The sequence below is a fragment of the Ranitomeya variabilis genome, chromosome 6, assembly GCF_051348905.1.
Source record: "Ranitomeya variabilis isolate aRanVar5 chromosome 6, aRanVar5.hap1, whole genome shotgun sequence".
NCBI classification, from domain to species: domain Eukaryota; kingdom Metazoa; phylum Chordata; class Amphibia; order Anura; family Dendrobatidae; genus Ranitomeya; species Ranitomeya variabilis.
This window is the reverse complement of record NC_135237.1, coordinates 442,074,125-442,096,444: the sequence shown is the minus strand read 5'-3', so window position 1 is coordinate 442,096,444 and position 22,320 is coordinate 442,074,125. Positions and strand designations below refer to the sequence as shown.

At 44.0% G+C, this 22,320-nt stretch overlaps 1 protein-coding gene across 1 annotated transcript in view; it reads left to right on the top strand.

The window, feature by feature from the left end:
• The window catches only part of CCDC178 (coiled-coil domain containing 178), a 732,453-nt gene that overhangs the window by 155,252 nt on the left and 554,881 nt on the right, over positions 1 to 22,320 (top strand). The window contains exon 10 of the mRNA XM_077270423.1: positions 21,612 to 21,707. Coding sequence (XP_077126538.1) covers positions 21,612 to 21,707 — 96 coding nt within the window. The remainder of the gene's footprint in view (positions 1 to 21,611; positions 21,708 to 22,320) is intronic.

Here is a 22,320-nt window from a genome sequence, read left to right as displayed (position 1 = left end):
CGCTGAGCTCGTCCACTCCGGCCTGCTGGAATTCAGCATCAGTGGTGGAGGCCTGGTTGCGGTGCCCCTCCGGGTGGCTGGGGGAGTACTCTGCTCCGACCCCACGCTCCGGCTCCGGGCGGCTCGCCATGGCGTCCTCCATGTCGCTCACTTCTTCTTCCTGGTCCTTTTCCCGCTCTCTCCTTCGTGGGCGGTTTCGCTTTTGTTGTCTCCGCCCCCCATTGAGGATCAGTAGGCGGATCTCGGCTGCTGACGGACACGTCCTCAAGGGGCAGAAATATTTAGACGGGGCGCCCATCGTCTTTCGCGCTCTCCAGCTTGTTCACGCCCACTTCCACGCCCTTCTTCTTCTCCTGCGCTCTCCTCAGCGCTGTAATGGCGGCGGTTTTGGCGCGAACTTTTGGCGGCAAGTGACAATCCACAGTCTTTGCAATAAAATACAGTCCAAGCACAGTAAATCACAGTTCCAAGGCACACATGACCTGATTCTTCAGGCTTAAGTAGATCCTGTTCGTGATGCCAAGTTGTAGCGCCCCCACTGCCGCAGGGCCGAGGGGGTACCCGGTACCGGGCCTCTGAGTCTCTGCTCTGGGGTTGTCACGGTGGCTAGGCCTGGACCGTGACCCTGCTGAGGGGCGTACAATGAAAGATATGATGGATGGTGGTGGTGGTGCAATAAATAACGAGGACACCAGGTTGCAGTCTCTTTACCTCTTTACTGAAGATCTCTGGGTCCTCAGTCTGGAGTCCAGATCACCAGGCTGCGCAAGTCCGGCCGGTCCAATGGCACCTCCAGAGTTCCCTTAACAGGTGGAAATCTGCGCCTACCTCCTAGCGCTGTGTGTTGCGGTCCTTCCCTGCTGTGCTTACGGAAAGTCCCCACAACTGTTGTGTCCGTTTCTTAAGTTCCCTCACAACTCGATTAGATGATGTTCTGCTAATCCTCCGTCCCTCCCTGATGTTACGGTTGGAACGGCACCCGTATGACGGGTAGGCTCGGAGCTCTTCCGGGACCCTAGAGTCGCCCCTCTCCACAAGTTGCCCCCCAAGACTGCATAGGTGATTTGAGTGAGACAGCTCGCCTTAGACTGACTGTCCTGCCGCTGTTTAGAGTATTGCTTGAAGCTGAATATTGTAATACTCCCTCGGCGTTCCGGCCGCCGGTTGTGCGCCTCAGTAGGATGTTGGCTCGGTCTTACAGCACGACCCCTACTGGTATTCTCCTTGTTGCTTTGATCTCGTTTCTCACTCAGCACAATCTATCTCGCTTTCAATCCTTCCTTGGGTACTGCCGCTATACTGAGCAGGCACGGTCCCGTTACGTTCGCTCAAGTTGCCAAGCCTCTGTCAGGATCCCACCCCTGACAGAGACCCTACCGAATCTTCTCCCGCAACACCCTCTGCCACAAGGTGTTGCCTGGTTCCAACCCAGTCAGCTTTCTTTCCAACTTCCTGCCTGACCCCCAGTTTTACCAGTGTGTGGAGAGTGGCCTAATGAATAGAACCCTTAGCTCCCCCTGGAGGCCCGGCGGTGAAATGTATTGGTGTCTGTGATACCTGATCAGATGAACTCCTTCAGTGCCATCAGACGTACCATAGCTCCCCTTAGTGGCGGAGCCACAGTACTGCAACGACCAGGACTCTGGGGCGCTGCATATGTAATAAGGGATGGCATAATATTTAATATAGAAGGATTATATATGAAATAATGAAAGCTGTTTCAGATGCATTCAGTGTCAGTATAAATATTTAAATCCAATGATTCTGGGTGATGCCTCATCTGATTGGAGTCATTCTCTTTTTTCCCATCAGGTTAAAATATTCATTACAACTTCTTCTGGGCCTAGACTTATCTGTGCAGAGTTTACTGCACAAGCATTTTTAGCACCTTGCTTTTGGTGAAGATTATTGCTTCCCTGAAAATAGCAATGTCACAATCTGAATATATACCCCCTGAATTTAAAAATTCAACATACCGAATACAAATATAGCCATAATGTGCCCATGAGTATATTATTGGCCACTGTATTGCCCACCACTAACTAAAGATTAATTAGCAAGTGTGCCCTCCCCCTATTTCTGATCTAACTTATTTAACTAGCCCCATTAAAACTACATATTAATAAGCCAACATTGAGGACCTCCCCCCCATTAGTTATACAATAATTAGCCACTGAGCATTCTTCTCTATTAAAAATTTATTTAACCTAATTAGCCACCACTTTGGTCACCATATTAAGTGTAAATGTATTCGCCACCAGTGGGCTTCCCCATTGAAAATTTAAATGTATTATCCAACACTGTTACTCCTTCCCATTAACAATCTAAATTAATTAACCTCCGACATTTTAGAAATATAAATGATTTATCCACCTCTGGGCGCCACTACACCATCACCCACCCAATTGACTGCCAGTATTGGGGGTACTCTTGTACCACTTTCTAAGGGGAATTCTGCTGTCACTGTTTATTAGATTGATGTCTGTTTATTGTGGTCAATCTTTACTACACCAAAATTTACCGATGCTTGGGCACATTTACTTACAGCATATATGCCACCTCCGGACAGGCATTCCTTATTCGTTTTACCGTTTTCATCATGCCATCCCAATTTTTTTAAACCTTTGTGGGTACATTTCTGGGGAAGTTTTATCAGGGATTTTCTAAAATGTAATGATTTGACAAGAGATGGATGTATGAATGGCAGGTGATGATTGATCATGCATTTTTCCAAAAGCATAAATGACCTTCTCGGACTTGTTTACTCATTTACCGGGGATTATGTTAATCTCTTTACTCACCAGTATACGGTAATGAAGCACAGTGAATGTCCAGTGTATAATCTGGGTGATTTACTCAAGCTGCATTTGTGGTAGTGACACTGTATAAATGTTTCATGTAAATTCAGCACCTCAATCCGTTGTGAAAAAAAAAAAGAAACAGAATGACTGCCGACTACTAATTTAAGTGCATAGCTCAACGGAATGAACTTCCCTTCAAGCATTAAATTTGAGTTTTGGATTGATAATTTCATATTAGCTGTAAATAAATATAAATTCTGTTCTGCGTTTCTACAGACTTGTTGAAATAACATTAACTTTGTAAGGGAAAAGACCCATGGTTAATTTAGTTTGTCCTTCCATCATGTGGTAGATGGTGTTCTAGTAGATGAATATTTATATTAATGGAACATTAACAGTTTATTGCCAAGTTCGGATATTACTAGTGAGATTTTATATGTCTGTGGTTACCATCATATGGTTTTATACATTTCTTTTAAAACAAAGCAAACATGGTTGTGGCAAAGGCATAGTAGAAGTGATATGTGTCAGCTTACGTAAATTAACCTGGGTTTACACAGGCCAACCAATGGTGTTAAACGAATGCCGATTGGCAACATATTTTCTGATCAGTGGTCATTTCATAGCCTGTTCAGACAGGCCGATTGTGCACAGAACGATCAGTAATACAACGTCCTGTGTGCATAGGCTGCCATTGTTCTTAGCAGCATATGTCCTGTTTACGCAGGATGATGTGCTGCTGAGAGCAATGACCTTTTAACCAATCCAAAAGTACAGTTCACCCTATGAATGAACATTTTGCTTCCTAGAAACGCTTGTTTCCAATAATCAAGCTGTGTAAATGCATCTTAAAGACGTTGTATGGAAAAAATGAAAAGTTCACCAGTGGCTTTAAGCTGCAGAAAATAACAAAGGAAGTGATATTCACCTACTGACACCCACCTGTTTCCTGCGCAGTTTGCTCCATGATCTCTGCTTACACATGAAGGGGACACATCACTGTTCCACCAGCAACAATACTGCTGTGGCTTGTGATTGGCTTCAGCTATCAGGTGACGTGAATGGGGTGTCATCGGATGACGCACTGCTGTAGTCACCTTACCACTGCAGCCAATCGCAAACTGTAATTATGATGGTGGTAGATCAGTGACCTCTCATCTTCCTGTGCAAACAGAGACCACAAAGCAACTTGTGCTGGATCCACATGGGTATAGGTAATTGAGCATCACTATTTAGTTTTTTTTTTTCTTCATTTTTTAGAACTCTAAGCCACTGGGGAGCTTTTCATTTTCATTTTGCCAGGACAACTCTTTTAAGTCTAAGTATCTGACTAAATAAGATTGCATTATCAAGACTAATTTAAATATAATACATTTGCAATAGGATGCAATTTTCTGTGTGCACTCATGCTCAGGACAGGTGCTAGTCACTTGGAAAACCTTTAACAAATACCAGTGTGAATTGGTGTGAGTTGCTGAATTGGGAATAGCTATATTCACAAGGAGTTAATTTAGGGTGGAGGCTCATAATTAAGCGTTTATAAGGGGCAGCTGGTTGGGGCTCAAGTCCTTTTGGAAGTGCATTGAACAGCAGGGTGGATTGCTGCTGAGGAAAAAAAAAACTTTAAATCTTCAGCTTAGCGAATGTGAACGAGCTGAGTGTGACCTGAGCTTAAGTGCAAATGGTGGTAAGTGTGACTTGTGATTCAGTGACTTTGGATTCAGGGAGTTTACAAGAGAGGAATTTCTGAATTGCTATCTGTATTTTATTAATACTTTGTATTTATTTTTATTTAACGTTTCTGTCTGGTGCAATCCCCATTAAGAAATGTGCTCCACTATTGTTAATGCCATCCAGTCTACATCTTGCCACATGTATGCAGTCCTTGAGCAGCCGGTTGAGGGTGCATACTGCTGTGCGAGATGTGAGTGCAGCGCCCCAGAGTCCTGGTCGTTGCAGTAATGTTGTTCTTCCACCAGGGGGAGTGATATTATGTCTGAAGGCAATAAAGGAGATCTCTTTACCAGGTTTCACAAACCACACAACATACTTCACACTCCAGGCCGCCAGGGGGAGCTATGCTGATTGCCGTATGTGGAGTCGGGAAGGAATTTTTTTCCCCATGGTGGAGTTACTCTTTGCCACATGGGTTTTTTTTTGCCTTCCTCTGGATCAACATGTTAGGGCATGTTAGGTTAGGCTATGGGTTGAACTAGATGGACTTACAGTCTTCCTTCGACCTTAATAACTATGTAACTATTAGGGCACTCCTCACAGTTAGGTAAAACTGGTGGTCTGGACAAAAAGTCAGTCAGAAGCAGGCAGAAGCTGGCTGGAGCGAGTTCCATTCAGATCCAGACTGCGGTCTGAGGAGGACGAGGGTCCACGGAGCTGCGCCTGCCCCACGTGCGGCAGCATCCAACGAAAGAGTCACTGAAGGGATTTGCGTTGCAGTGAGTGATAAACGAAGTCATAGCAAAAAGGAGAGGAAACCAGAAGGAGTTCTGCCCTGTAAAAGGCTGCCTCCTTCTAAGGCGCATTAATTCGGTAGCCAGAACACCGAGGGAGTAAGGATCTCTACGCTTTACTTCAGAGACTGGCAGGACAGTTAATTCCATGTTGGCTTCCCAACCTTATACCCAGGAGGCACGGTGGCAACTTGTGGGGGCCGGGGCGTGATAGTCAGCAGGGAGGTACTACAACACCCAGGTGCTAGAGGAAGGCTACTGATTTCCACCTGGATAGGGGGACTCTGGATTTGCCTTCAGACCGGCTGGACTCTGCCTACCCTGTGGTCTGTACCCTGGATTGTGGACACTGAAGCCTTCAGTAAGGGTAAAGAGACTGCAACCTTGTGTCCTCATTATTCACTGCGCCTTACATCATCCACCATCACCATCTATACCTCTGGGAAGCCCTGGGGATACACTTCACCTGTGGGAAGGTATACCATCTAGCTGCCATAACATCACCCCAGCGGGCCCCTTAAAGCAGCGTCGGTCACCCCGACCGAATACCACAGGTGGCATCACGAACACTATAACCATAGAAACTCTTCCTTTTATTGGACTCCCCTCAAAGGGCCACGGACCGGGTCAGGCCACCGTGACATCCCCCGAACCGAAGGACCCGGTACCGAGTACCCCATTGCCCTTACGTGGGGGCGCTCCAACTTTGGCGTCACAAACAGGATCTACTTAAGCCTGTAAAGCAGGTCATGTGCGCCTAAAAGAACTGTGCCTGTTTTGTGCTGAGAGACTGTTGTTGCCATTACCGCAAAATTCCCGCCAAAACCGCCGCCATTACCGCGCCACGAGGAGCGCAGGAGAAGAAGGGCGTGCCAACATGGGAGGAGACTACCAAAGTGGCGCCAGGATCGACGACCGCCCCCTCCGACTACTACGGGACGACGATGTGCCCAGGAGCCAAGGAGCTCTGCCCTTGAAGATGGCCGAGCAGCGTGTAGGTGTAGTTGCAGACCCTGCAGCGAAGATGGCGACCAGCCGGTACCTGGAAGGGGACGACCCGATCCGCAGTGGTCCCGAGCCACCGGAGGAGTGCCCAGGCATGCTGCCGCTAGTGGAGGTTGACTTCGTGGAGGTCGACTTCGTGCAGCTATGGGTGGAGCAGCTGCGTCGACTGTCGTGGCACAACGGCTTTACGGCACCGAGGGTAGTGAGACCAATCCTACACTGGGAGGACGCCCAGGTGGAGCTGCCGTCTGTGCAGCCATCGACCCCTGTATCCCGGACAGTGGAACGGGTCGGCGTTGGGGAGACCATATCCGGTACAGGTATGGAGAATGCCATCACCCCTGTGACCAAACCGACTCCAGCGGTCGCTCGTCACCCAGGCTCTGACCCGACACCTGCGCTTCCGGTGCGATGGGGGGTGGTGGTGGTCTCTCCCCTCCAGAATGGGAAGGGCTACATTCAAGAGATAGGGCCACCAATAGGGGTCCCCGCCACCGAACAAGAAGGACCCTCTCCCACTGAAACAGACTGTACTATGAGCCGCGTAGGGGGGACATAGTCACTTACACCCGCTATCGGACAAATGACGGTTGGCTTGCCCGGGAAATGAGGAAAAATACCTCACTAATGGTGTTGCCCAGCGTCAGGCAGGCTGATCTTGCCGCCCCTGCAGCTATCGATGATGTGGCAGTACAAACTAATGCAGTAACTAATATGCGCACTCAAGCCACTCAGACTGCAATTGCAGCTCACGACTTGACTATGCATGAGCAACGGACCCATGGGGTCGACGTAGATGAGGATATATACACGAGTCGTTCAAGGCCAAAAGTTACCAAGTACCGTATAAGGCCCTGGATGCAGTTTTACCAATAAACCTCGAAACACCGACAAAATGTACATAGTTTGATTAACATTTCCCTTTTCTTGCCTTTAAACCCATCCAGGGTTATGCCTTAAAGGGGTCCTCAGTTATAGGAGGATTCCAAGTTCTATACCTGTTTTGCACAAGTTCACCATTGTTTTAAAGAACTGTAGGATCATGGACGGTGAATGATTCATGAACTGTCCTTGTAAATATTATTCACTGCACCTTACATTATCCACCATCACCATCTACACCTCTGGGAAGCCCTGGGGATACACTTCGCCTGTGGGAAGGTATACCATCTAGCTGCCATAACATCACCCCAGCGGGCCCCTTAAAGCAGCGTCGGTCACCCTGACCGAATACCACAGGTGACGTCACGAACACTATAACCATAGAAACTCTTCCTTTTATTGGACTCCACTCAAAGGGCCACGGACTGGGTCAGGCCACCGTGACATCCCCTGAACCGAAGGACCTGGTACCGAGTACCCCATTGCCCTTACGTGGGGGCGCTCCATGAGCATGATGTGCATTTGGAAGCCCACATACTGGATCTAAATGTGCAGCTGGCAGCACTGAGATCCATTGACAATATGGAAAGGAGTCTTCTGCTCACTGAGTAGACGCTCAATGGGATAGATGTGGGGGGATGGCAGGGCAGTGAAGCAGCAAGCTGGGTGACTGTTAGGAAGCGGGGTAGAGGGAAGAGTGCCAGGGAGGCTAGTCCTGATCTGGCACACCCCAATAAGTTTTCTAAGTTAGCAGATGAGGGGGTGCCAGTACAGGGGTAGCGCTTCTGCAGCCAGGCATGTCCTCTGAAAGCCGGAGGAGTGTCTGCTCCAGTAAGGGGGGAAATAGGAGAGCAGTGCAGGCCAGAAAGGTGCTGGTAGTGGGGGATTCAATTATTAGTGGAACAGATAGGGCAATCTGTCACAAAAATAGGGATCGTCGAACGGTGTGCTGCCTACCTGGCGCTCGAGTCAGACATATCGATGATCGGGTGGACAGATTACTGGGAGGGGCTGGTGAGGCCCCAGTGGTCATGGTGCACATTGGCACAAATGACAAAGTTAGAGGTAGGTGGAAGGTCCTTTAAAGATGATTTCAGGGAATTAGGCTGCAAGCTGAAAGCAAGGACCTCCAACGTGGTATATTCAGAAATACTGCCTGTACCACGTGCCATGCCAGAGAGGCAACGGAAGATTAGGGAGGTTAATAAGTGGCTCAAGAATTGGTGTAGGAAGGAGGGGTTTGGGTTCTTGGAGAACTGGGCCGACTTCTCAGTTGGCTACAGGTTCTACGCTAGGGACGGGCTGCATCTCAATGGGGAAGGTGCAGCTGTGCTGGGGGAGAAAATGGCTAGAAGGTTGGAGGAGTGTTTAAACTAGGGATTGGGGGGGAGGGTATTCATTTTATAGGAGGGGAAGATAGTGCAGATAGAGACCTGGGAACAAATAAGGATGTTGGGGGTGGCGGTGGCATGGGGGGTGGGGTTAGAACAGTTAGTAATTTAAGAAAGAATAGAGGTACAGAGAGATACATAAAGTGCATGTATACTAATGCCAGAAGCCTCGCCAACAAAATGGACGAATTAGAATTAATGTTGTTGGAGCATAATTATGACATGGTGGGGATATCTGAAACATGGCTGGATGAGAGCCATGACTGGGCTGTTAATTTACAGGACTATAGTATGTTCAGAAACGACCGTACAGATAAGCGAGGGGGAGGGGTGTGTCTGTATGTAAAATTGTCCTTAAAACCCATCCTGCGTCATCATAATATAGGTGAATCTAATGAAAATGTAGAGTCCCTGTGGGTGGAGATAATGGAAGGGGGATCAAATAATAAATTACTGATAGGGGATAGTTATAAAGGTACCTTCACACTAAACAACTTTCCAAGGAGAGCGACAACGATCCGTGACGTTGCAGCGTCCTGGATAGCGATCTCGTTGAGTTTGACACGCAGCAGCGATCTGGATCCCACTGTGATATCGCTGGTCGGAGCTAGAAGTCCAGAACTTTATTTGGTCGCTAGATCGGCGTGTATCGTCGTGTTTGACAGCAAAAGCAACGATGTCAGCAATGTTTTTACATGGAGCGTGAACGATAAGTGAGTCGCCGTTACGTCACTGGATCGCTCCTGCATCGTTCTGGAGTTGCTGTGTTTGACGTCTCTACAGCGACCAAACAGCGACGCTCCAGCGATCTAGTTTAGGTCGGATCGTTGTCTATATCGCTGGAGCGTCGTTTAGTGTAACGGTACCTTAAGTCTCCAAAAATAATGGAAGCAACAGAGAATATCCTCGTAAAGCAAATAGATGAAGCTGCGACTCAAGGAGAAGTCCTTATTATGGGGGACTTCAACTACCCTGAAATAGATTGGGGAACAGAAACCTGCAGTTCCAGCATAGGTAATCGGTTTTTGACAACTATGAGAGACAATTACCTTTCACAACTGGTTCAGAACCCAACAAGAAGGGGGGCACTGCTAGACCTAATATTAACCAACAGGCCAGACCACATATCAAATATAAGGGTTGGGGGTCACTTGGGGAATAGTGATCACAAAATAATAAGTTTTCATGTATCCTTTAATAAGTTAATAAGATGGGTAGTAGAAGGGTTACAAGGACACTAAACTTCAGGAAGGCAAATTTACAACGGTTGAGAGATGATCTTGGTGCAATCAACTGGGACGATATCCTGAGACATAAAAACGCATAAAGAAAATGGGAGACATTTATTAGCATTCTGCATAGGACCTGTGCACAGTATATACCGTATGGGAATAAACATACTAGAAACAGGAGGAAACCAATATGGCTAAATAAAGCTGTAAGGGGTACAATAAGTGACAACAAAAAGAGGAAGTAGGTAGTGATGAGGCATTAAATAAATATAGAAAATGTTAATAAATTCTGTAAAAAGCAAATCAAGGCAGCAAAAATTGAGACAAAGAGACTCATTGCCAGAGAAAGTAAACATAATCCCAAAATATTCTTTAACTACGTAAATAGTAAGAAACTAAAAAATATAGTGTTGGCCCCCTTAAAAATAGTCTGGGTGAAATGGTGGATGAGGATGAGGAAAAAGCCAATATGCTAAATTCCTTTTTTTCATCAGTATTTACACAAGAAAATCCCATGGCAGACAACATGATCAGTGATAACAAAAATTCCCCATTAAATGTCACCTGCTTAACCCAGCAGGAAATAGGGCGGCGTCTAAAAATCACTAAAATTGACAAATCTCCGGGCCCGGATGGGTTACACCCCTGAGTACTGCAGGAATTAAGTACAGTCATTGATAGACCATTATTTTTAATCTTTAAAGACTCCATAATAACAGGGTCTGTACCACAGGACTGGCGTATAGCAAATGTGGTGCCAATATTCAAAAAGGGGACAAAAACTGAACTTGGAAATTATAGGCCAGTAAGCTTAACCTCTACTGTGGGTAAAATCCTATAGGGCATTCTAAGGGATGCTATACTGGAGTATCTGATGAGGAATAACCTCATGACCCAATACCAACATGGGTTTACTAGGGACCGTTCCTGTCAGACTAATCTGATCAGTTTCTATGAAGAGGTAAGTTCCGGACTGGACCAAGGGAACCCAGTAGATGTAGTGTATATGGACTTTTCAAAAGCTGTTGATACAGTGCCACACAAAAGGTTGATACATAAATTGAGAATAATGGAGATAGGATAAAATATGTGTAAGTGGGTTAAGAGCTGGCTCAGGGATAGGAAACAAGAGGTGGTTATTAATGGAGCACACTCGGACTGGGTCGCGGTTAGCAGTGGGGTACCACAGGGGTCAGTATTGGGCCCTCTTCTTTTTAACATATTTATTAATGACCTTGTAGGGGGCATTCAGAGTAGAATTTCAATATTTGCAGATGACACTAAACTCTGCAGGGTAATCAATATAGGGGAGGACAATTTTATATCACAGGATGATTTATGTAAACTAGAAGCTTGGGCTGATAAATGGCAAATGAGCTTTAATGGGGATAAATGTAAGGTCATGTACTTGGGTAGAAGTAATAAGATGTATAACTATGTGCTTAATTCTAAAACTCTGGGCAAAACCATCAATGAAAAAGACCTGGGTGTATGGGTGGATGACAAACTCATATTCAGTGGCCAGTGTCAGGCAGCTGCTACAAAGGCAAATAAAATAATGGGATGCATTAAAAGAGGCATAGATGCTCATGAGGAGAACATAATTTTACCTCTATACAAGTCACTAGTTCGACCACACTTAGAATACTGTGCACAGTTCTGGTCTCCAGTGTATAAGAAAGACATAGCTGAACTGGAGCGGGTGCAGAGAAGAGCGACCAAGGTTATTAGAGGACTGGGGGGTCTGCAATACCAAGATAGGTTATTACACTTGGGGTTATTTAGTTTGCAAAAACGAAGGCTAAGGCTAGTTTCACATTTGCGTTTAAAAATGCAGCGTTTTTAACGCAAACGCAGGTGGTGAAAAAACGCATGTAAACGCGTGCAAACGCTGCGTTTTTAGACGCATGCGTTTTTGCATGCGGTAAAAAAAACGCGGCGTTTTGCCGCGTTTACATGCGTTTTTTCCTGCGTTTGCGTTTTTGAAATGCATGCTGAGAAGTGTGTGACAGCTGCCAATCATCAAAATTAGGGTTGAGCGAAACAGATCGGCCAATTTCAAAAGTCGCCGATTTTTGGCAAAGTCGGGTTCCGTTATATATTTACTTCAGCGCGATATAGCAGAAAAGCCGATTGCCGGCTTTCCATTTCTCCTGCCTAAACCCGACATGATATGAGACATGGTTTACATACAGTAAACTATGTCATATCCCCCTTTTTTTGCATATTCCACACTACTAATGTTAGTAGTGTGTATGTGCAAAATTTTGGCGCTGTAGCTATTAATTTTAAGGGTTAAATCGCGGAAAAAATTGCCGTGGGCTCCCGCGCAATTTTCTCCGCCAGAGTGGTAAAGCCAGTGACTGAGGGCAGATATTAATAGCCTGGAGAGGGTCCACGGTTATTGGCCCCCCCCTGGCTAAAAACATCTGCCCCCAGCCACCCCAGAAAAGGCACATCTGTAAGATGTGCCTATTCTGGCACTTGGCCACTCTCTTCCCATTCTCGTGTAGCGGTGGGATATGGGGTAATGAAGGGTTAATGTCACCTTGCTATTGTAAGGTGACATTAAGCCAGATTAATAATGGAGAGGCGTCAATTATGTCACCTATCCATTATTAATCCAATAGTACGAAATGGGTAATAAAAACACACACAATATTGCAAAGTATTTTAATGAAATAAACACACAGGTTGTTGTAATATTTTATTGCTCTCTCAATCCACCTGAAGACCATCGTTCTGTAACAAATTAAAAATAATAAACCAACAATATACTTACCTTCCGTAGATCTGTAACGTCCCACGATGTAAATCCATCTGAAGGGGTTAAAATATTTTACAGGCAGGAGCTCTGCTATAATGCAGCTGTGCTCCTGCCTGTAAACCCCGGGGAATGAAGGTAATGTAGGTCAATGACCTATAGTTACCTTCAGTCGCGGTGATGCGCCCTCTGCTGGATGTCCTCATATGACGTCGAGCGTGGGAAAAAATTCAACCTTCAACCTTAATAACTATGTTAGTATGTTACTTGTTGGTGCTCAATCTATGGCTCAGAACTGTGACACCCTTGCCTGAGAAACAATATTTGTTTGGTTCTGAATCCTGACTACTAGAACTGACTTCATTGGAAATGTGGCTATTGATAGGCCTGGCCATAATACAATTTGAAAAAGAAAAAAAAATCTGAAAAAAGAAGTGTAATGCCTAAGAATAAAACCAAATTATTTTTATTAAATTACAAGAAAGATATTAAAACTGATAAAAAGTGGAAAATGTAGAGAGGACTATGTCATTCAGATACTCCAGCATATAAACAGACTAATATGTGCATGTTAAAATCCAAAAAGAGCATCAAGTAAACAGATTAAATACAGACAAAGCATATAACAATAAATAAAAGCTAATGGCATAATGCAGAGCTGTGTGGCAATAGATTGATCTCAACGTGAGTTTCGTGTATAGCTTCTTCCGGGGGCGGTGGTGGGGATTTTAATAAGCCTTCCAACAAAGACCATTACCAAGTATTTTAACCAAACCAGAAACCCACCTGCAGTCTGATGTTTAGATGTAGCCATCCATTATCCTTCGCTGTACTGACAAGTTCAAAGCACCTCAAAACAGTTGTCTATCTATGGGTTTCTGGTGTGGCTAGCATCTTGTTGCAAACTTCTTCAAAGTGTCAGACATTGACTTAAGGTTCCGTCACATTTAGCGACGCTGCAGCGATCCAGACAACGATCCCGATCGCTGCAGCGTCGCTGTTTGGTCGCTGGAGAGCTGTCACACAGACCGCTCTCCAGCGACCAACGATGCCGAGGTCCCTGGGTGACCAGGGTAAACATCGGGTTACTAAGCGCAGGGCCGCGCTTAGTAACCCGATGTTTACCCTGGTTACCAGCGTAAAAGTAAAAAAAAACAAACACTACATACTTACATTCGGGTGTCTGTCCCCCGGCGTTCTGCTTCGCTGCACTGTGTAAGCACAGCGGCCGGAAAGCAGAGCGGTGACGTCACCGCTGTGCCCTGCTTTCCGGCTGGCACTTACACAGTGCAGAGAAGCACAGCGCCGGGGGCAGACACCGGAATGTAAGTATGTAGTGTTTGTTTTTTTTACATTTTACACTGGTAACCAGGGTAAACATCGGGTTACTAAGTGCGGCCCTGCGCTTAGTAACCCGATATTTACCCTGGTTACCATTGTAAAACATCGCTGGTATCGTTGCTTTTGCTGTCAAACACAACGATACACGGCGATCTGACGACTAAATAAAGTTCTGAACTTTAACTAACGACCAGCGATATCACAGCAGGATCCTGATCGCTGCTACGTGTCAAACACAACGATATCGCTAGCCAGGACGCTGCAATGTCACGGATCGCTAGCGATATCGTTTAGTGTGATGGTACCTTTACTTAGAGGGTAATGAGCTTTAAGTTAGACTGAAGTGGTAGTTTTCTTTCTCCTGGAGTTGAGTCAATGGAAATCTTATCTAGCAACTAAAGTGCTATAGAGAGTCAAACATCCCAAAAAAAAGCTTCTGAGGATATTAGCCAAACAGGAAACACATCTGTAGACAGCTTTTTTGGAGTACTTGTTCCTAATCCGTACAATGCAGATTACTAATTGGCTAGATGAGATTCCCTTTGACTCTCCTCCAAGAGGAAGAAAATTGTCTTTTTATTTTTTAATGGATTTGTACACATTACTGGAGACATTAAAGATGTAAAAAGTTCTGAAATGATTCATCTTGGTATGATTTTTTATAAGACAAAAACCTGGCATTTTAACGGGTGTGTAGAGTTTTTTTAGCTGTATTTCACAATGTACAGTAGAGGTATGTCTTGTGTGTGTGTAGAATAGTTTGGTGTGTATGTAGCAGAGCTAAATGTACATGTATAGTGTATGTGTGTGCTTCAGCGAGTGTACATAATGTGCGTGTAAAAATGTATATGTATAATGCACACACTGCAGAGAAATTGGCCCCTCTTGCCCCATAGCTCATGCTATTGCGCCTTATTTCATTCTCCACCAGTATTGTGTAGCTCTGATGTTCATTAGCTAATGCTCTTATTTTGCAATCTAATTGATAGTTGGAAACTGCTTTTAAAGGTAACCCACTCTCCTCGAACCGCCACCAAGTATTTATTATCATGTTAATACCCTTCATAACCAGCCTTTGGATTGTATATTTGATTGCAGTAAATTTGAAAAAATATTATTTTATAAATCCATTTGCAATATGCCAGTGTTAGACTAGTTGATTGGGAGCTGGTTTCCCTAGACTGGTCATCCCACCAATCATGTTATTAACCCCCCTGGTGGAGTGATAACATGATTTGGCAGACCCAGCATCACTGCCTGCACTTTGCAAAAATCATGTGTGTGCAAATATTGTCCCTTCATGTTAGATTGCAATGATGCTGGATGTACTTTCCCCCATTTCATAGACATGTCCGGGGAACACAGCCGTGACTACAGTTTTCTCTTTCCGGGTATGTCTTTAGCTCCTCCGTGGACGGCAGATTTAGTTGGCACAAAGTGCTTCACAGACATTGCAGTGCCCAATGAAGCTGGGAACATACAGCCGGTTTCATAGCACACTGACACAAAAGGATGAATGTTGCGTGCATGTGTGAGATTTGCAAAGAAATGGCTGTGACGCTGACTCTTGCCAATTATATTATCACACCCACGGCCACGATAACAATGTTAGTGGGACAATTAGTCTGGAGAAACCAACGCTCCCTTGACTAGTCTGTCACTAATTAGCATATCACTAACAGATTTTTAAAAATTAATAATTAGTGACTAGTCTGTCACTAATTAGCATATCACTAACAGATTTAAAAAAATAGTTTTTTGCCATTCAGTGCAATGAAATATACAGTACTAAGGGCTTGTTAGGAAGGGTAATACGTTAACATAAGAATAAATACATGGTGGCTGTTTGTGGGGCCTTGGAAAGTTGTCAGGTTCCCTTTAACCCCTTGATGACATTTGACGTATCTATACATCATGGAAGGGAAGGAGTTCCCGACCGATGAGGAATAGATACGTCATCGTGATCGTGCGGGCACAGGAGCTGTGCCCGCACGATCGCCGCCAAGTGTTTAGCTAACATGACAGCTGACACCCGGCTTTCTTTGTCAGGAGGGGTGCCGGCACCACCCCTGGCAGTGTAAGCCCCTAAATGCTGCAATGGACATTGATCGAAATACCCAAAAATGGAGTAAACCGTCCTTATAAAAATTATCACAATTTTTATTAAATTAACATAATACATAGGCAAACACGTAATCAATATATAATTAGACATGATCTGTAGCAAGAGGCAGATATTAAAACCATGGCATTTACTATCCATTGTAAGCTCAAGTTTTAACCCTTCTATCAAAAAAAATTATGCTTCAAAAATGATGCACTTGTAAAGTAGGCATGTGGGAAATGTTATTTATTAACTATTTTGTGTGACATAACTCTCTGGTTTTAGGGCATAAGGATTACAAATTTAAAAATTGCAACATTTTTGCCAAATATCCAATATTTTCACAAATAGTTATATCCAGAGTTATTCTCAGATTGGTAAAATTTGGCCTGGTCATGAAGGTGAAAACAGACTCAGGGATGCCGGGGTTAAAGTGACAGAGGGCCCCAACCTATTGTGTCACTGCACCAATGGAATTGTGGCCCCTTCCTCACATGGAATCCCATTATTTGCACTGTAATTAGATGCTTAGTTTGCTTTTCGAATGAATGTTTTTAATTCAATGAAGACAAATATATGTAATAACCATTATGTCAGGCTCGTCTGAACTCCAAAACCACTCGTTATGGGTGAGTTAATTAGTGCCAACTAATAGGATAAATCCTTCCATCTACTGCATGGCTTTTGTTTGTGCCAGCGTATTACGTAGCTAAACTGCTGTATAATGCATATGTCGTAGAACATATGATAAGTGCAAGGTTGAAGGCAATTTCAGTAACCCAAGACGTGTTTAGTACCATAATAAGGCGAGATGGAAGTTACAAGTGATCGTCTTACGTTTTCTATCATCTGGCTGTGAAGGATAAAAAGCAGCCACAGCATCTTCTGTGCCTGGGAACTCATTTAAATGAGGGCACTGAACAAGAGGCATTCCACGCACTAAGCAATCATTTCCACTTCACAGTGGAACTTTGTAAAGCTTTACAAAGAAAAAAATAACTTTTCAGCTGAGTTACACAAATTTCTGGTTTCTAAACAAAGTTTTCTAAATAAATTTTTTTCTTTAGTAACATAATCTGTCCTGACCCAAACTATGTGCATGGAGAGTATAGGACAACAGTTTGCCCATGCAGATTATACCAGAATTTCCTACATGTATTTTGCACTCATGCAGTTAATAGTTTTGGATACAGAAAGAATTCAGGTCTCTTTGAAAAATCAGAACCTTGTATGTTTTTCTTCCATGCTGTCAGGCACATGGCTACTTTCAGATAATATGCTTGTCTAGGCCCGGGCCATCTGGCAACAGCTCCAGCTACGTATACACGGCGATCCATCAAAGTGTTTTTGCCAGATGGCTTCAACACTTTGGAAACTTGCAACATTTTCGCGCTATGTGGCATTGTGAAAGAAAATGTGACTTTTGGCTTTTTAACACCAGTTACAAGGAGCTTTTGGCTGCCAAAATTAGCGTAGCTGGGGAGAGATGGGGTGTGACTAGACCCGGCCATCACATTTTTGGAAAGTAGTGTAATGCAGGTGATATGAGTGCAACAGCAGAGACAACTGGTGGGATCCACAATCTACTGCTACTTTATTCACTTATCAGGGTTAAATGCAGGAATTATCACAGATAAATGGTACAAGAACAATATTTACAGTATCATTTACAGGCAGCAGGCAATATATGCACAGAGATATATTGGTTAGTACATTACATTATTATATGTCCTCTCCATCGTTGTCCCTGGCCGCTGGACAAACAATTTTCAGCGGATCCGGCGAATGACGGATGAAACGTGAGGCCATCCGTCGCTAATACAAGTCTATGAGAAAAAAACGGATCTGGCGGCATCAGTCGCCGGATACGTTTTTTGCAAAATTCAACGGATTGCGACTGATGGCAAAAAACTGATGTGTGGAAGGGGCCTAATCGGGAAGGGGGCAAACGCTGTGCATTTTTTCTCCTTATTTTTACTTCTCTTGCATTTGACTGCCCTCAGACTGTTCTGTGGTGATAGTGGCTGCAAGCCCACCTGGCATGGATACAACCTGCCCCGATGCCGGTTCTGGCGCCTGGCCAGGCCTTTTAAATTCAGGAAGTCCTTCCTGTGTGTCACCTAATCAGGTTCAGCAGGCAAGTTCACTCCCCCTGCAAATTTCCCAGCACAATTTGGTTCCTGCACAATTCTTTCTTTTTTTACTTTCACTGTCAGTTTGGTCTAGCAAATGGCGGTGTTCGCTTACAGTTACTCAGACTCTCTTGTCCATCTCGCTACAGTAGCAAAATAGATTTCATCAAAAATCTTACTCTAGTCCCTGACTGGAGTAAAATTTCTGGCAAGGCGCATAAAATGTATAATATTCATTAAGTGACTTGCACCTGTTTATGAATTCAGTGTCTCAAATTCTTGTACGCCCCTTATTAAGACTGACAGTTAACATTCCAGTACTGCTTAGAGGGAAGCTACCATCAGGAAATGACCTATTGTTAGGTTTTTGTATTAACTGCTTTGTTTTGTTTATTTTTGGTATTGTGTTTTTTTCACAACATAATCTAAATTAACAATAAAAAATAGAAATCTTGCAATTTTCACACTGGTCACTGGGACTTTTTTAGACTCTAACTTCATGTTGTTTCACGAAATACACGTACATTGACCACAATGATCAGACTCTGAACAGACTCAGAAACTATCTTTTGTATTAAAGGTACCGTCACACTCAGCGACGCTGCAGCGAGCCGATCGCTGCAGCGAGCCGATCGCTGCAGCGTCGCTGTTTAGGTCGCTGGGGAGCTCTCACACAGACAGCTCTCTCCAGCGACCAACGATCAGGGGAACGACTTCGGCATCGTTGAAACTGTCTTCAACGATGCCGAAGTCCCCCTGCAGCACCCGGGTAACCAGGGTAAACATCGGGTTACTAAGTGTAGGGCCGCGCTTAGTAACCCGATATTTACCCTGGTTACCATTGTAAAATTAAAAAAAAAAACAGTACATACTCACCTTCTGATGTCTGTCACGTCCCCCGGCGTCCACAGGGCTACGCGCTGCTGCTCAGAGCTTCCTGCACTGACTGTGTCAGTGCCGGCCGTAAAGCAGAGCACAGCGGTGACGTCACCACTGTGCTCTGCTTTACTGACGGCGCTGACACATTCAGTGCAGGAAGCTCTCGGCAGCAGCGCGTAACCCTGTGGACGCCGGGGGACGTGACAGACATCAGAAGGTGAGTATGTACTGTTTTTTTTTTAACTTTTACAATGGTAACCAGGGTAAATATCGGGTTACTAAGCACGGCCCTGCGCTTAGTAACCCGATATTTACCCTGGTTACAAGTGAACACATCGCTGGATCGGTGTCACACACACCGATCCAGAGATGACAGCGGGTGATCAGCGACGAAATAAAGTTCTGGACTACTAGCTCCGACCAGCGATATCACAGCGGAATCCAGATCGCTGCTGCGTGTCAAACACAACGAGATCGCTATCCAGGACGCTGCAACGTCACGGATCGTCGTCGTTCTCGCTGCAAAGTCGCTTAGTGTGAAGGTACCTTTAAGCATCTAATAATCGTGTGCAAATGTCATTGTGAAGGGAGGGGAGCAGGGTAAGCTGTGACAACACCTATTGGTGGATCCTGTGATACCATCATTCTACAGAGGTGTTATCAGACCTTGTAATGCTGCCTCTGATAAGGAGCTATGCTGAAAACTCTTCCCAATAAAAAACAGGATGTATGACTCTAAAAAAAGAATAAATGGACAGTGTAGAAATTGCATTATTACTAATTTTATTTTTAACAAAGATCATGAAAAAAAATGCAAATATAAAAAATAAATGTAGCTCAAAACCTGATTCATACAATAGGTCGTTTCTGATGATCGCTTCCCTTTAAAGCAATAAATGTCAGTAGCCTTCTTCATACAAACAAGTAAAGTTTTTTTACCTTTTCACACTTTGAGGGATGAGGTATAGGATCCCTTAGATCCCCTTATGAATTGGTAGCCCTGCCTGACTTGAATTTACTCGCTGCTATAATTGTTCTTAACTTTTATTTCACTTTAAATTGGCAATACTTAACATACAGTACATCATATCAACTCAGATTTTGGGGAAGATTTCCGTCTCTGTTCAGTCAACACATGCTTTTTCTGCTTGGGTTCAAAAGCCACATAGCAATTGTCTTCCAATTGTCCTCACAAGGTTGTCCGTGCAAAACTGTAGACATATCTAGCTGATAGAGGTGTGGAAGTGTTAAACATACCTTTGGGAAGGTAAGTGCTATCTGGGTGGTCCCTAAGACGTAAAGGGGTTGTACCAAGTTTGTAAGTTAGAAGCCAATAATGGTAAAGTGCAGGAAAGGAAAATATTAATCAAAGTGATAAATAACTTTTATTGATAAAAAACAAAAGACAAAACAGTACATAATGGTAGTTGTCCCAACACAGATTACACAATTGACACGTGTTGGTGGATGAACAAAAGGGAAAGGACCCCTGGAAGTAATAATCCAAGTGGAAAGCATAAAACCTAATCAATTCATAATGACATGCACAATGGAAATAAGAGTGGCACACTAGGGGGAAATTATATTGAAGTAAAAAGTCAATTAATGTGAGGATATAGTAGTATACATCGTGGCACCCACCAAACACACACGACACTCATTTTCTTTGCCCCTGATGAAGCATTCGTGAAACACATGTTGGGTGTATTAAGTGGGTGAGCCCCTTTCATGTTGCCTGCCAGGATGTGAGCACCCTCACAGTGTATTCCTTTTGAATAAGAAGCTGGGCAGCTATTTTCTTTATAACTTGCTCTACTTAGGATGCTTTGGAGACCAGGATTTCTTCTTACTCCTCTAACTTAAGACAGAGTTTTAAATTCACCTTAATGGTCTCTGCCATAACTACAGTAATCATCATTTTGGCACTCAAATCTAATAGTGTTAATGTGCCTATTTCTTTCCTCCAAGCATATCTCTCATACTCTTTAAGGGAATTTAAAGAGGACCTGTAACCAATTTTTACTCATTTTGCCTGATGCTCCCCTGAGTATTCTGGTTATTTTTCATCCATCATTCGGTTCCAGTTATGGCCTTTTTATGTAGTACTAATTTTTATGGTCCTTACCAAGGGGGCAGTCCTCACAGGATAGTTATGTAGACAAGCCTAAATAAACGCCCCTATAGAATCCTGTGAGTCACTCCTCCTTGTGAATAGCATAAAAATTAGCATTAATTAAAAAGGCTCATATGTCTGGAACCATATGGCGAGTAAACAAACAGAAAACTCCTCAAGGGCATAGCAAAATAATCTAAAAGCAAAAACTGGCTACCCTTGACCTGATGACAAGTCCTCTCTAAGAATCTCCTTGCTTAACATCATAGTTACGGTAATTTTGCCAGGAGCTTAGCCTCTCTGGCTGTGATTTTATAAGATTTCAATCATGCACCGGCTGTATGATACAATACCCCACCTTATGGTTAGCTCCTGACTCTTTATAGAAAAATGTCTAGTATGTAAGGAGGTGCCATCTATAATTTTATTAGAATTATATAAGCTACTGTTAGAATTGTATATGATCTGAGTTATGGCAAATCTCTTTCATTCTTTGTAGGTAAATGAACTAAAGTACGAGCTGGATGATCAAGAAAAGAAATACAAAGACCTTTCGAATATTCATTCCAAACTTTCAAAGGAAGCTGACATTTTGGTACTTATATAATATTTTTAATCTTTTTAATATATTACAGTACAGACCAAAAGTTTGGACGCACCTTCTCATTTAAAGATTTTTCTGTATTTTCATTACTATGAAAATTGTACATTCACACTGAAGGCATCAAAACTATGAATTAACACATGTGGAATTATATACTTAACAAAAAAGTGTGAAACAACTGAAATTATGTCTTATATTCTAGGTTCTTCAAAGTAGCCACATTTTGCTTTGATGACTGCTTTGCACACTCTTGGCATTCTCTTGATGAGCTTCAAGAGGTAGTCACCGGGAATGGTCTTCCAACAATCTTGAAGGAGTTCCCAGAGATGCTTAGCACTTGTTGGCCCTTTTGCCTTCACTCTGCGGTCCAGCTCACCCCAAACCATCTCGATTGGTTCAGGTCTGGTGACAGTGGAGGCCAGGTCATCTGGCGTAGCACCTCATCACTCTCCTTCTTGGTCAAATAGCCCTTACACAGCCTGGAGGTGTGTTTGGGGTCATTGTCCCATTGAAAAATAAATGATGGTCCAACTAAATGCAAACCGGATGGAATAGCATGCCGCTGCAAGATGCTGTGGTAGCCATGCTGGTTCAGCATGCCTTC